At 48.3% G+C, this 15,143-nt stretch overlaps 1 protein-coding gene across 1 annotated transcript in view; it reads left to right on the forward strand.

Moving 5' to 3' along the window:
* The first annotated feature begins 298 nt into the window (after positions 1 to 298).
* UBTD1 (ubiquitin domain containing 1) overlaps positions 299 to 15,143 on the forward strand; it is a 53,066-nt gene continuing 38,221 nt past the window's right edge. Inside the window, exon 1 of the mRNA XM_045854163.1 lies at positions 299 to 896. Coding sequence (XP_045710119.1) covers positions 827 to 896 — 70 coding nt within the window. The 5' untranslated portion in view covers positions 299 to 826. The remainder of the gene's footprint in view (positions 897 to 15,143) is intronic.

The raw sequence follows: 15,143 nt of genomic DNA on the forward strand, positions 1-15,143 counted from the left end.
GGGCTGTGGCGCGGGACCGGCCTCTCCGCGCACGCGCCTACTGAACCAATCATCTGGCGAAGGCTGAGGGGGCGGGGCGCTCCTTGGATCACGTGCTGTGCCGGCTAGGCAGTTTCAGGGAGGGGTGGGACAGTCCTTCCCCGAGGGGCGGGGCCTGGAGTCAGCGTTGTGGCGAGGGGAAGGCAGGCCGCTTCTGGGCAAGCAGCCGGGGGCCATTGAGTGCAAGTAATTCCCGGCCCTGCTACCCCGGAAACCGACGGTGGGGCGGGCACCTGGCTGGGTGGGGCCGAGGGGCGGTACGCACCCTGGGGGAAACCAATGAAAAAATCAGGCTCTGCCCGAGGGGGCGGTGCCGTCGGTCACATGCGCACCTGCGGCGGGCGGTGGCGGCGCGGGCACCGCGAGCCGGCGGCTACAAGCGGGGCTGGGCTGGGGCGGGGTTAGGCAGGTGAGTGACAGGCTCCGGGGGGCCGGCCCCAGCTAGGAGTCCTGAGCTAGCCGGGTGTAGCTGCGGCGGTGCCCGCCCCCTCTCTCCGCCCCTTCAGCGGAGCTGTTCTCTGGCCGGGCACCGTCGCGGGCCCCCCTGGCCCGGCCACCTGGGACTGTGCTGGGGAGTCGGCCACCTCCCTCTCTCCCGTCACCCGCAACCGCAAAGTTTGTGGCGAAGCCGGCGCTAGGGTAGAGCGAGCCCCCGGGGGAGATCGGGGAGCAATCGATGAGGGGCGACAGGAGCCGTTGACCCCGGACGCCGCCGTCCGGGGAAGGAGCGCGGAGCAGTTGACCAGCCCGCCGTCTCCGGTGCATGGGGGCCGGCTGAGGAGCCAGCATGGGCAACTGCGTGGGGAGACAGCGCCGGGAGAGGCCGGTCGCCCCGGGACACCCCCGCAAGCGAGCAGGTAACAACCGGGAAGGGAGCGGGGCTACGGGCACCCTGCCAGTTGTCCCCCTCCTTGCCCGAGCCCTAGGTTTCCCGAACGACCTCCCACGGCTCCTGGCGCCTGGCTTTGCCCGAAGGTTGCTTCCGAGCCAGACCAGGGGCCCCCTCCCTATCCCTGGTGGCTGGGGAAGCCGAGTTGAGGCAACTGCGAGCGCTGACCCGGCTTGGAGCTCAACTCGCTCCAACTGGGAAGCTCCGGGTGGGAGTGGGGGCGGGGGCAGGAAATGTTTGCAGACCGCAGCGGGCCGGCGGAGTGGAGGAGGGCCGGGGCGAGGGCGCCGCTGGCCTGGCAGCGGGGCCGGGGTCGGATGCCGGCCGGTTGGGGCACAGCGCGGGCGTCCGGGCGTCCCCAGAACTCGGAGCGAATGAGGCGAGAACAGTCGCTTCTTCCAAAAGACTGTCTGTGTCATTATCCGACTGCAGATCGTGTCTGCCGGAATCCGACTTGCTGAAGCACCGCAGGACTCTGGGAAAGAAATCTTTATTTTTCCCGCAGGGCTTTTTAGAGCCTCCTTGCCTTCTGGGAGTCTCGGAAAAGTGGGGTGTGGGGTGGGAATCGCCCTCGGGTTTTTGGGATCTTTCCCAGCCATGGGAATGGGATCTGCTCACTGGTGATCGGCGAGGGCCGGGCAGCGCCTTCTCACTTTCTTGGTACACTCCTGTCCTGGCACTTCGCCCTGGGAAGAGGGCTGACGATCGTTTCTCCAGGTCTAGTACTTACTTCCTTCTCTGAGGATGTTGCAAGGACCTTCTGAGAATGATAAAATCGTGGCCTTTAGAGCTGAAAGACACCTTTAAACTTGTCTAGAGTCCGAATAGAACCTACCTCCTCCTATCTATGAAAAAGCCCATATCCAGAGAGGTTGAGCAACTTGCCCAAACCCACACAGCTAGAAGGTAGTACAACTGGAGCTAGAACACAGTCTCCTTTTCCACCCAATTGCCACATATCCCTTTGTGTAAGAGGAGCCACAGGCAGAGAAGTTAATGAAGTGGAAACTCTAGTTGGAGTTTCCTGTCTCCTTTAACACCAAAGGTGTGTTGGGGGCTGGCGGAAACTGGGAAGGAGGATGAGGGAAACAGGGAAGGATGTCTGTATGGTGGACAGGATGACTTGTGGAAGAAGAAATGTGTTTTTATAGGGGGGTGGGCAAAATTTAACATTGAAATCCTCTTGGCAACCCTGGCCATTCTGACTGAGGAAAGTTGATTTTTCAAAGCCAAGGGCTTTCTTCCATTCATTCATATATTCATTCCACAAATATTTATTATTTATGTACTCAGTTCACATAAATGATTTTGTCACATTTATCACTGTTGACAGCCATCTCCTACTTGAAACTCTCTCCCCTTCCCTTTTTAGCATTAGACTATCTTGGTCTTTTGCTCAGATCACTCCTGTGTGTGGACACACTCTGGGTCAGTTTGACATTCTGTTTTTTTTCTCTCATTACACTCCCTCCCAGAGAGATCTTACTCAGTTCCACAACTCTTTGTCCATTGGGAAGACCCCTATGCTGGATCTTCAACTATTTTCTTTCAAACATTAGACTCATATCTCTAAAATACCCACTGAACACGCTGATGTAGTTATCCTCAGATTCAGCACTTCTAAAATCCAGCTCTGCATCTCTCCCCTTCAGCCAGTTTCCGTCTGCTCTTCCATTCTTGCAGCTGCCTAACTTCATACTTTGAAGACTTCTCTCTGCTGACTCTCTCTGCTTCCTGGCCTCTGCCTTCCAGCCAGTAAGTCACTGGGACCTACTGTTTCTTCCTTCAGCAGGTCTTATAAACCTGCCCCTCTCCACTCTACTTCATGTCCTTGTCACCTCAAGTGCAACTCATCTCTCAGGCTGAAGTTAGCTCCCCACCAAAGGCAAGTTCATCTTCAGTCATTCATTCAGTGCCTATACACAGTAGGCCTCTCAAAAGACATTTGTTAAATTAACCTGCTCTAAACCATATAGTTTTATGTTCAGGAAAATTTTCTGCAAAAAGTCCTTCCCTATGTCTACAAGAAGTTGAACTCTCCAGACTGTTCAAGTTGGGTCTAATCCTTTTTAAGGCACGCTTTCTTTCTCTTCCCTGCCAGTAGGCCACCAGTGTTTGCTCATGTTATTTCCCCCTGCATATCAAGAGCCTTTCTTCCCTTCAAGGTCCACCTCAAATCCAATATTTTTTAAAAAGAACCTTGCCTGACAATTTCGCCCCCACCCCAGTGGACTTGATTGCTGCTTCTTTTTTCTTTTCTTTTTTTTTTTTAAAGATTTTATTTATTTTTAGAGACAGGGAGGGAGGGAGAAAGAGAGGGAGAGAAACATCAATGTCTGGTTTCCTCTGACACCCCCCCCACTGGGGACCTGGCCTGCAACCCAGGCATGTGCCCTGACTGGGAATTGAACAGGTGACCCTTTGGTTCACAGGCGGGTGCTTAATCTACCGAGCCACACCACCCAGGGCTGATAGTTTCTTCTGAGAATTTCTTCAGACACTTTGCACCACTTAATTAACAATGATCTACTCCATATTATTAGTCATTTCTTTGATGTTTACAGTCTTATATCAGCAATTACATTGCAAGCCTTGAAGACCTGTGTTCTCTTTTCCACGTGTGTGTGTGTCTTTCTCACTCATATAACCATCCATGCACACACATACATATGCTCAGCACTAGGCACAGTGGCTTGTACAGAGGAAGCACTCTATATTTGTTGATTTTAGAAAGCTGACCCGACTTTATCTTACCATCTAAATTTTTCATGTAAACATTTTGCTGAGTTATATATCTGCATTTTTACCTCATAGTGTATCATTTTTTTTGCGATTCTGTGGGTCTCACTATGAGTAGCTTTATTAATAATATCCAAAGCCAAGGGGAACTCTGTAAAATGACAAGTGTAGTATAAGGGAAGAAATCCTTCTTAACTCAGTGTGCACCTGGCATTCCTGTAACATCTGCCGCTCACCCTTTGACAAGGACACAATTTTACATTTAATGCTAACGTCTAAAACTCCCCTAGCGCCCACTGTAACTCCTACATTTCCTTGGTCACTGGTATAATGGCAGAAAGCCTCACAGAGAGCTAGCATCTATGCTCTAGTCCTAGGCCTATGGTTGGGTGACCCTGGGCAAATCATCAAACCTCACTGGGTCACACTTTCAACATCTTAGAAAGGGAAGGGTTTATACTACATCTTTAGAGCCATTGGAATCATCTTCACAAAGGCAAGTATTTAAAACTGGAAAGTTATTGAGTTGAAATCTTATGCCTTGTCACCCTTTGGCTTTAGTTCTCTCTTCCCAGTCACTTGATGGGTGAAACAGAGACATAACACCCACTGGTCAGGCAGTGTTGGATTACCTAGAAGAATTAGGTGGTCTTCTCATCTCATCAAGTTTTGTGGTTGTCACTTTTTTTTCAACTGTTAATGGAAACCTAGTGATCTTTGTTCTCCCCTTTAGATGTCAAGTGGCCCTTACATTCTTCAGAGAATACTTGGGGATTTACTCTTTTTTGGGGGGGTTCCTGGGGATTTACTCTTTTTTTGGGGGGGTTCCTGCTACCCCATATGTATATTCTAAGTAGATCAATATCTCTGACCAAGAAGTGAGGGGGTGCGGCTGCCTCTCCTTTGGCCACCCCAGGATGAAATAGAGGTGGTAGAACAGGCCAGTCTCTTGCCCAGCTCCACCCTTTGAGAATGTGGCAGGGCTGAAACCCAAGTATCTGACTCTCTGAGGTGCCAGGCATATCCACTTACACTCTGGAATCTCAGGCTTGGGGTGGACAGGCCCAGGGTCCTGTTTTGGGTTAGTTGGGCTTGGCAACAAGTCAGCCCCTCATTGAGTGGGCTGCTGTGGCTATTCTTGAGAGAATCATTGGGCAATCTCTCCATTTGCTCAGTAAATATTTACTGAGTGCCAGGCATCTTGCTGGCTGTGAGCAGACCTGGTCCTTGTCCACATGGAGCTTATAGTTTAGGGGGACAGATAATAAACATATAGTCATGCAGATTAAGTGTGTTCATACATGGAAATTCTGTATGATTATATTTACAATTATGTGTTATTATATATGCTGGAGATGCTCACATTTATAATTTCAGCCCATCCTGTCTCTACATATTCTGCTGCCTACTCAACACATCCAGTATCTAAAAGGCTTCTCAGTTTAACATGCTCAAAACGAAATGAGCTCTCCTTCCCACCCTTGCCCTTTCCAGACTTGCCGATCTCAGTTACTAGTGATTTCATCTTTCCAGGTGTCTAAGCCCTGACTTCTGCCTTTCTCTCACATCCCACATCCGCTGAATCAATAGATTCTGTTGTCTTCGCCTTAAATATATCCAGAACCTGCATCTCACCATCTTCACCACTTTCACCCTGGTCTAAGCTACCATCGGCCTCTTAGCTGACCTTGCTACTTCCTCCCTTGTCTCCCGACAGACTATTTTCAGCACAGCAGCAAGTGATACTGTAAATTGTACATCAGATTTTGCTACTCCTTTGCTCCTCATCTCAAAGTCCTTGTGTTGGTCTACAAGACGTGATGTGCCTTCCAACAGTGTAACTGTCTTGAGCCATTTCTTGCTCTTCATTCCATCCCAGCCCCTGATATCCGATTGGGTCCCTCCCTCCCTCTCCTCCTTCAGGTCTGCTCAAACATTTCTTTTCAGTTAAGTCCTTGCAGGCCATCCTTTTTGAAATGGACCCCTTTCCCTCCGCCACCTCTTCTCAGCATTATCTACCACCCTTCCCTATTTTTCTTTATGGCACTTACCATCATCTGACATTGGCTATGTCCCCTACTGCGTGTGGCCAGAGATTTTTATTTACTCTCTCTCTTGTACCTAGAGCAGTGCCTGGCATATAGTGGGTGCCTAATATTGTTGGGTGAAATTAGTGTGTCTGACAGAGTTGGTGAGGTTTACAGAAAAGCAGGAATGAGAAGACCTGATTGTGTTCCCATCTTAGATGGGTGTTAGGGCAGGTATCTGATGAAGAGACTAAACTGCAACTTTAGAGTGGTGTTTTGTTCCTGGGGCTGGTTTCTCTCTCACCCAAGGCCTGGGGAAGGTCTCAAATGCCTGGGATATAATTCCCTGTGGCTTGAGAGCCTCCTGCTAGAAGATACCAAGGCTGAAGCAGGCAAGCAGAACGAAGCCCTCTAGTAGGGTCCTAGCGAGGGAGGGAGTAGCACTTGCTAGTCATTTTATGTGTGTGCCTACGTAAGAGCGTCACCCCTCCCAGCTGTGCATGGTATTTGTAGTCATGAACTCAAGGGGAAGGGGTGGGGTGGTCTAACAGACTGAGGCAGGGAGGAGGGTGATGTGGATTCCAGACCGTTCTACCCCATTGACTTGTTGGGGAATTTTTAGAATCATAGAATTTTAGAACTGAAAAGGAACGTAAAGATTTCTTTAACCTCTTTTTTCTTTTCCAGCTATTAAAAAAAAGAGAGAATAAAGGTATCTCTACTCCCTGCCGAGTTCACAAAAATGTGGTACAACCTATATAAAAACCGCCTGGGCTCCTTTAAGTTTCAAGTGTGCTGAGGCCAAGACGTTGTAGGGAAGTGGTCAAGGTCAAATGTACTGAAAAGGGAGGAGGTCTAGTCTCTTTGCCACTTGTTTGGGTGGTGATCTTGGGCCAGTCATTTGTTTGTGCTCAGGTGATGCTCTGTTTAATAACTAAAAAGATGATAGTATCTTCAGTCGACTTCAGAGAGATGTTATGGGGATAAAATAGGCTGACACTGTTTTAGGAATTCCTTTCAGGGCTGCACGGTCACTGGTATATGAGGTCCCAACCCGGAACCTCATCTGGCATTGATGGGAAATAAGGCCTTTGTTCTCTGCTCCTTCCCAGTGGTGTGACTTTGGACAAGCCTTTTGATCTCTCTGTGAACTCAGTTTCCCCATTTGTACAGTGGATGACTGTGACCCTGCTGTGACCTCCCAGAGAGGTTGTAAGAATCAAGTGAGATCCTGGATGAAAAGAGACTTTGTGAACTTATAAAGTTTCTAGTACTGGAAGCTATAGGATTTTTACACACAAAACCATAGCCATTGATTTCTAACCCCCCCCGCCCCACACACACCATATCACTGAAGCTTACTGTTTTTTAAAGGGCAAAACTATAAATGTTTAAAAACTATTTTGGATGGGAATCTTCTGAGATGGATGATATGCTTCCAAGCAAAGTATGCTGAGCACGAATGATTTCTCTTTGCAACCTGACAGTGTTGGGTTCGCACCTGTATGTACAAAGCACTCGCTTGGTGTAGTTGGGGACTACAAGAGCTTTTTTCTCTCAGAAGTCTTTATCTCTGAAAGAAGTGGGGAGGAGGGGTGAACTGGTGGCAGGCAGAAGGGAACTGCCTGGATAGAGCCTGTTCAGAAGGCCTACCTCCAGGTCCGAGGCAGCAGCATTGGTGTGAGGAGACCCTTGAACCCTGTTCCCGGCTCTGAAGGAGAAGAGCGGGTCCTGCCTGATCAGGTGTTGTGCTTGTGGCAGCGTGAGGCCTTTGAGCTTCTGAGACTCTAGGGCAGCCGGCCCCAAACCAAGTGGTTCCCTGCTGCTATGCTTTTCGGGTTCATGTTTCCACCTATACTTGTTGCTGTTTTCTCCCTGGTCACTCCCTCCCCCATTAAATAATTGTGTTTAAATATACATACCATAAAATTTACTGTTTTAATCACTTGTAAGTGTACACTTCTGTAACATTAAGTGCATTAAGTACTGTTGTGTAACTATCACCACCATCCATCTCCAGAACTGGTTTCATTTTCCCAAACTGAACCTTTGTACCCACTAAACAGTACCTCTCCATTCTCCTCTTCTCTCAGCTCTTGGCAGCCATCAGTCAGCTTTCTGTCTTTATGAGTATGACTACTTTAGGTACCTTGTGTAGCTGGAATCATACAGTATTTGTTCTTGTGTGACTGGCTTATTTCACTCAGTATGATGTCTTCAAGTTTCATGCATGTTGTAGCATGTGTCAGAAAGGACATGTAGCATGTCCTTTTTTGGGACTGAATAATACTCCATTGTGTGTATATACTATGTTTTGCTTATCCGTCATCCATCATAGGACACTAGGTTGTTCCCTCTTTTTGGCTATTGTGAATGATGCTGCTATGAACATGAATATACAAATATCTTTTTGAGACCTTGCTTTCTGTTCTTTTGTGTGTATGCTTCCAAGTGGAATGCTGGATCATATCTTAATTTCTGAGGAAAACAGTAAGCTGTTTTCTTCAGCAGCTGCACCACTTTATATTCTCACCAGCAGTACACCAAGGTACCAATTTCTTCACATCCTTGCCGATACTTATTATTTTCTGTGGGGTTTTTTGTTTGTTTGTTTGTTTGTTGTTGTTTTTTATAGTAGCCATTTTAGTGGGTGTGAGGTGGTATCAACAAAGTAATTACTTCTTGAGATCCTATCTGCTGGGCTCAAAGAGCAGCCCCTCTAATTTCTTGAGCTTGTTAGAACCATGCCTAGAGAAAGAGTAGATGAGCTCAGAGGGAAGCCCGAGGGGTGCCCCACTGAGGCAGATACAGGAGTTTGGCTGCAAGAATCTGTGACATTTTTCTGGCCAGTCAGAATTTGGTTTCTAACTGTATGGTCAGTGGTTGGGATGGGCGGATGGACAGACAGACAGATGGATGAATGTCTCCAGTTGAGCAAAGCATTTCTATATTACCATTTATCTGGCTCCCAAAGAAGGTTAATGCTCTCTTAGTCTGAGCGCCCCTGTTTCAGCTCCCTTTTGCACATGAGAGTTGCAGGACTGTGGTTCATCCGGAGGATGTGGGGTGAGTGCTGTGCAAGGCACAGCATGTGACAGTGATGCGCCAGCACGGCGCTTGTCTGCTGCATGAGGCCATGTGCTTCATTCTGAGCTGTTGGGGACAAGAGCTCTCTGCTTTCTGAAGCCACAAGGAAGGGGGACTGAGCTCAGTGTGTACCCACACCTCTGACCAGCCCCACCTCCTCAATGCCTGTATCTACCACCCTTGGTAAGAGGAACCTGCCAGGAAAAGAGTCTGGAGCACCTTCTTTCTGCAGGGTAGTGGGGGGGGGGAGAGTGGGGGACAGGGATGGCCTCATTTTTACCTGTCTTCCCTGGGAGGCTGGCACCAGAACCCAAACCTACGTAGGCAGCCAGCCAGTCCCCAGGCAGCCTGGATCTAGTCAAGCCTGTGGACCTGGAGTTTTGTGATTAGGGCTTGAAGAGATGCAATAGCAACAGCTCTCCTTTGCTGGGTGTGTACCAGGTGCCAGGAACATCACAATGCAGTATCTTCGTCAGTCCTCATAACCACCCTATAGGTGAATACTACTGTTACCATTTTACAGATGAAGAAGTCAAACCTTAGACAGGTGACATCTTCTGCCCAAGGTCACACCGCTGTAAACGACAGAGCCAGGACTGGAACCCAGGTGGTTTGATTTCAGAGCTAGTGGCCACTGTAGTTTATTTTTGCTAGGATTTAAATGTTTTTTAAATAGGAGTGTATTATTGAATACCATCGTGCAACATGCTAGATCTATTCCAACAATCATCTTGTTGCCTATAGGAACATTTTTACCCATTTCCCATTTGGGAAAGCTAGTGGTTTTGATGCTGAGAAGATACAGAGCTGGAACTCAGCTTAAGTACTTTGACTCAATTCCTGTGATGATCCCATTGTGCTGTGAGCTCCCTCCTCCACCTCCCATGAAAAGAATGTGGGGGGTCAACTGTGAAGTCCGTAGAGAGAGCTTCAAGGACAGTAAGCACTCTGCTCCCCTCCCATTGCTGTCACCTCCCCCTTTAATTTCCCAGCCCCTAGATCCCAGCCTGCACCTCTAGGGGCCACATATACCTGGCACATAGTAGGCGCTCAATAAATATGCATTGAATGTTGTTTGAAGGCTGAGTGTCCTAGGAGTGGTAGAATCTCAGCCAAGATTGTGTTCCTAAAGAGAAACACAAGTAGAATTCAAACATTGTTGTTTTCTCCTCCTTCTCCCAGAATGAACCTCTACTTTCCAACTCCCAGATGCCAGGGACTTGAAAAGAGTGCCCTGGCTCTGCGGACTTGGAATTACTCCCAAATTCCTAAGGGAAAAGAGGCAACAGAGTCACATTAGCAAAGTGCTTGCAGGATCAGGTGTCACTCTTTGTAATTAATAAGACTAACAATCCTTTGCTATGCTCAGCATTTTACAGTTTCCAAAGTGCTTTCTCAAGTATAGTATATCATTTGATTGTCATAGCCATCCTGTAAGGTAGGCAGGGCAGGAATCATTTTTCCTGGTTTATGGATGAGGGTACTGAGACTTAGGATGTTAAGCTACCCAAAGTTATTGACAAATAAGTGACAGACAGGCAGAACATGGAAGGCAGTGGCTCCGCTGCTTTCTTACTGTAGTAAGAAAGGCTCAGGTCAGAGCCTCAGTTTCCTCATCTGTAAAATGGGGGCAAGACCAGTGCAATCAAGGATTATATGGGATGCTGTGTATGAAGTGATCAACAGGAACACCCACACACAGCAGACGCTTAGTGAACAGTGGCAGCGGGCTGTCAATGACAACCAAGGGCAAATCCAGTGTTCCTTCAGGACTTGTATTCTACTGACTCTCGTTCAGCCTAGAGTGATGGGAGGAGCAGAGTGCAGCCTCCCCTGCCCTACCTGGGAAATCTGATTTTGGCCACCCTCTGGCCCTTCCCCTGGAGTCAGTGTACAGAAAGCATTTCTTTTGATTCACAAAATCTGAGATCCTTCATAGAGCATGTTTATAAGGTGCAGTTTTCTTTTTGTAGCTGGTAATTATAACAGTTTTGACAAGTATTTTATTCATGAAGTGTCTGTTTGCATTTTATTATCCCAGCTCCTCCAGCTCATTAGCCTTGGGCAGGTTGTTTTGGATTTTGGGGGCCTTCCACTCCTCATCTGTAAAGTGCAGATAACAGTACCTACTGCATAGGGTTGGTGTGAGAACTAAATGATTAAATACACATAAAGTCCTTAGAATGTGCCTGGGACATAGTAAGATACCCAATAAATGGTAGTTATTATTTTTTACTATTATCACCATGCTTGTCACTGTATTTAAGCTACCTGTCTCCAGCCTTCCTCTGCCCCTCAAGTTGAGAAGCATGGCCGGTGAAGTTTACATACAAAACCTAATTTCCACCCGAGTATACTGACTGGTTATCTATCTTTCTTGTCATTACAGTCATTCATTCAGGAAAGCAAATTGGAAGCAAGTTGCCCAAGAGTGATGTTATTATAGAAATAGCCTTGAATCCAGCTTCATTTTTAAAAATATGAATCATTCACAAAAACTTGAGAACTTCAGTTCTTGTCAGTAACAAATCTCTCACAACACCCACACATTCTTGCTGATTCCAGCAACAACCAGTGGCTACTATTCTGGGCTATCTCCTTACCGATGCAAACATTACTTGCCTGGTAGGTCAAGGCTCTCGAGTGCCCTCAGTCCGCTGTGGCCCATCTTCAGCTTGGCAGACATCTCTGGGTCCACCGGGCATCCCTTCCTAGGTTCTCCCACATTTCTCTTTGTCAGCTGCAAACACCTCCTCCATAAACTTCCAGGAAACTGGTGACAGACATCCACAGCAGAACCACTTTCCCACACTTGATATATAGCCCTCTGCAACTAGAATAAAAAACATTTGTTTTATAATTATTATATACTGCTATTTATTGAGCCGGGACTGTGCGGCAGGTGGTTCAGTGGGCACTTCATACACATCCCACCGAATCCCCTTCGTGATTCCCTGAGGGTGCGATCGTCCTCATTGAAGGGGAGAGGCTCAGTGATGTTAACTATCATGTGCAGGATAACACCGTGGGAAATGGAAGGTTCTGGATTCCAGACCACTGTTTTCGGTTCTCAGCCCTGGGTTCCTTCCATGAAACATCTACCTCACTGTCAACTTCAACTTAAAGGTTCACTGGGCTCTAAACAGGTACATCCGGTTTATTGACGTCATTGCTACCCATGCCTAGCAAATAGTCCACTTCTGCCAGTTTTCACACTACACATCCTGAGTATGCCAGCAAGTGCGCTTGGTGACAACCTTCACGGATCTGTCCCTTCCTCTGCCTCTCCCCACCCCCCATGCTGTGTCTGAGAAACAGACCACTCTGTCCTCTGTAATGTGGGATATCACACATGATATTGGTTATTTACTTAGAGAATGCACTGTGTTCCCCCCAAATAGACAGTCATGTGACCCGAGCATTTAATTTCCTGAGGCCTCACAGCAGCTCCAGGAATCATCATCCCTGGAATCTGTACGACGTACTAATTTTCCGCCACCTGTGTGTTAGTCACCCTACTGGGTGTTTGGCTTCATTGTTTTCAACTTTCACATCAGCCCTGTGAGGGAGACATAATTGCCTTCACTTTACACATGAGGAAACCGGGACCCAGGGAAACCACTTGCCCGTGAAAGCTGAGGAACTGCTGTTCGAATCCTGGTAGTTGTATCCCAAGGCCTGTACCTTCATTACTGTGGGAAACTGCCTCTAAACATTTCCTGCATCTGCTTTATCCCGGGCACTGTGCAGTGTGCGGGGCACGTCGAGGAGAGTCCATTCTTCTCCTCAAGGAGCTTACGGTGTGATGGACTGAATAATACTGGAGCTTCTGTGATTTGCTTTCCTTTTTTCCAAACCCATTTCTGCCCGGGCACCCCTGATGGGCAGACCCATGACGCAGTGCCAAGGGTCCAGGGTGAGCTAAGGGGACAGTCCTGGGGGGCTGGCAATGACCTCAATGCCATGTTTACGCCCCAGGCTGACTTCTCTGGTTGCTGTTTGCCCTTCTTTGCTCTGTGCTTTCACATCAGGTTCATAGAACCCAGTCTGGGCTCATCCCGGTCTGGCCCAGTATAATATTCTTGTTTATGGCCCAGTCCAGGGCTGGCTGCTGAGAGGAAAGGGGGCCTTATTTGGCTTGAAACTTACTGTTGCTATGGCTTTTTATAAGGCCCCAAATGAAACTTTAAAACCACCACATGCTGTATGCACTGTCATTTGTACTCTCTCCCTCGGAAGCAGGATGGGCTAGTTTTTGGAGTCAACAGGCAGAACGAAAGTTTCATCAGGCCCTTTAATCTGCAGCCGACCCCACCTGCTTGAAGCTGAGCCTAGCTCTGTCCTGTGACACGTGTCCCATGGAAGATCCAGGGTGGCCTGTTGTTGATCATCAAACACTTCCTGCAGCTCTGGACAGAGATGCTCAGCCTGCTACTTCTGACAGCTCCATTCCTTGGGCACTTGTCTGTGCCAGGGCCCTGGGCCAGAGGAAGTGTCCAAAGAGAGACTTCAGTCTGCAGATCCTGTCCTACCTGAGTGCAGCCCACCACCCGGTGCTGGTTTGGGTGTGGATGGTTGGAGGCTCCCCCTTTTTTTCCACCCGAGGACATGCTTGTTGGTTTTAGAAAGAGGAGAAGGGAGTGAGAGGGAAAGAAACCTCAACGTGAGAGGGAAACATCAATTGTTTACCTCTTGTACGTGCCCCAACTGGCGACTGAACCTACAGTCCAGGCATGTGCCCCCAGTAGGAGTCAGACTCGACACCTTCGGAGTTTGGGGTGTCACTCCAACCAATTGAGCCACACTGGCTAGAGCTGGAGGCCCCTTTTGTAGGCTGGGTCTGGGGCCTTAGTGTTAGAGGTAAAACAATCCCTTCAAAAGCTGTGAGGTGGGCAAGCTTCCTCAGAACCCATCCTTACCGTTTAGGAAAAGGGAATTGGCAATTATAAGGAATTCAGCTGAAGGAACTGGTTCAGGGAGGTCTAGCTACTGTGAAGTCAGAGATAACTGGTATTTGACCCAGGAAATCTGACTCCATTTCCTGTGCCCTTTCTACTATATCCTACTTCATTCCTTCAAACGTGTGCACATATGATAACATGTATGTCTCATCATCCATGATGGTTTTCCACCTATCTAGGGGAGGAAGCAAAGACAAAGGTGTGATACCATTTTAAGCAAGACAGTGTGCAGACAAGTGGAGATGACAGGTGTAGACAGGAAAGAGTCGAGGTGGCATAGGGCAGGTATTGGGGGTGAATGAGAGGAGTTTGGAGGGTAAGGTTGGAGAGGAGCAAGTAATGTTTATTGTAGAAGTACTACGTGTTCATGTAAAAAATATAAATAATACCAGAAGACCCAAAGAAGAAAATTTTATATTCCCACCACACAGAAAGAGTCCCCCATTCCCCATTTGGTGTTTACCTTCTTAGCCTCTCTCCCTCCCTCCTTCCTTCCCTCCCTCCCTGCCTTCCTGCTTTCCTTCCTGCCTTCCTTCCTTCTTTTTCTGACAGTAGAATCACATTGGCTATATTTACCAAGGTAGAGATGGTCCTGAGAGTAAATAGGGTTTACGTCAAAGGGAGCCTCTGCTGGTTCCTACAAATGGGGTGCAGATGACTGATATTGTTTGGGAAGAGACACCCAACATCTGTGAGCAGTGAGGACTAGAGCCTGTGAGGAAGGAGGGGCTCCAGCACCTCAGACTTGGGACTCACATTTCATCATCCACTACCCAAGTGTCTCAGGTTTGCTCCCCTCTGCTGCTGCCCCAAGGGTTGAGGGAAAGAATTTCTCCTTACTTGTCTCAGAAGCTGGCTTCCCTACCCCCACCCATCGTACAGACCCCTTTCTTTCCCATCTACCACCTGGGTTCTTCAGCAGAGCTCTCCGTCTCCGAAGTTGGGGACACTTAGCCAGTTTTGCCACATCACAAGCTTTGCTGCTGTGTGAGGTCATTTCAGGGGAGAAACTATATATAGCGGACGACTAGCATCGGGACAGCTCCATATTGTTCGGGCTGTTTCGCATTGCCCTTCCGCTGATGCAGCCAGGGTCACTGCAGACTCCGTGCCCGACGGTGGGTGCTGCATTGTATCTTCAGTGTCCTCTCTGTGTTCCCCAGCCAGTGCTCACCCACATCAGACCCGGGTTCTGGCCCCACTCAGGTCCAAATGAGCTTTTAAAGGAGCAGCCTCAGGAGAGAGGCATTAGGGAGAGTCAGGCGGTCAAAGTTCTCTTCCAGTTCTACCACTTGATACCTGTATGTATGGCTATACACCCCTGATTCCCCGATTCCTTGTGTGAATGATGAAGGAGTTGGTCTGCAACAGGAATTCTGTGCTAATTGTTTAAGCCAATAG

The sequence above is a fragment of the Phyllostomus hastatus genome, unplaced genomic scaffold (genome assembly GCF_019186645.2).
Source record: "Phyllostomus hastatus isolate PE091 unplaced genomic scaffold, TTU_PhHast_1.1 phas_scaffold_1066, whole genome shotgun sequence".
NCBI lineage: Eukaryota > Metazoa > Chordata > Mammalia > Chiroptera > Phyllostomidae > Phyllostomus > Phyllostomus hastatus.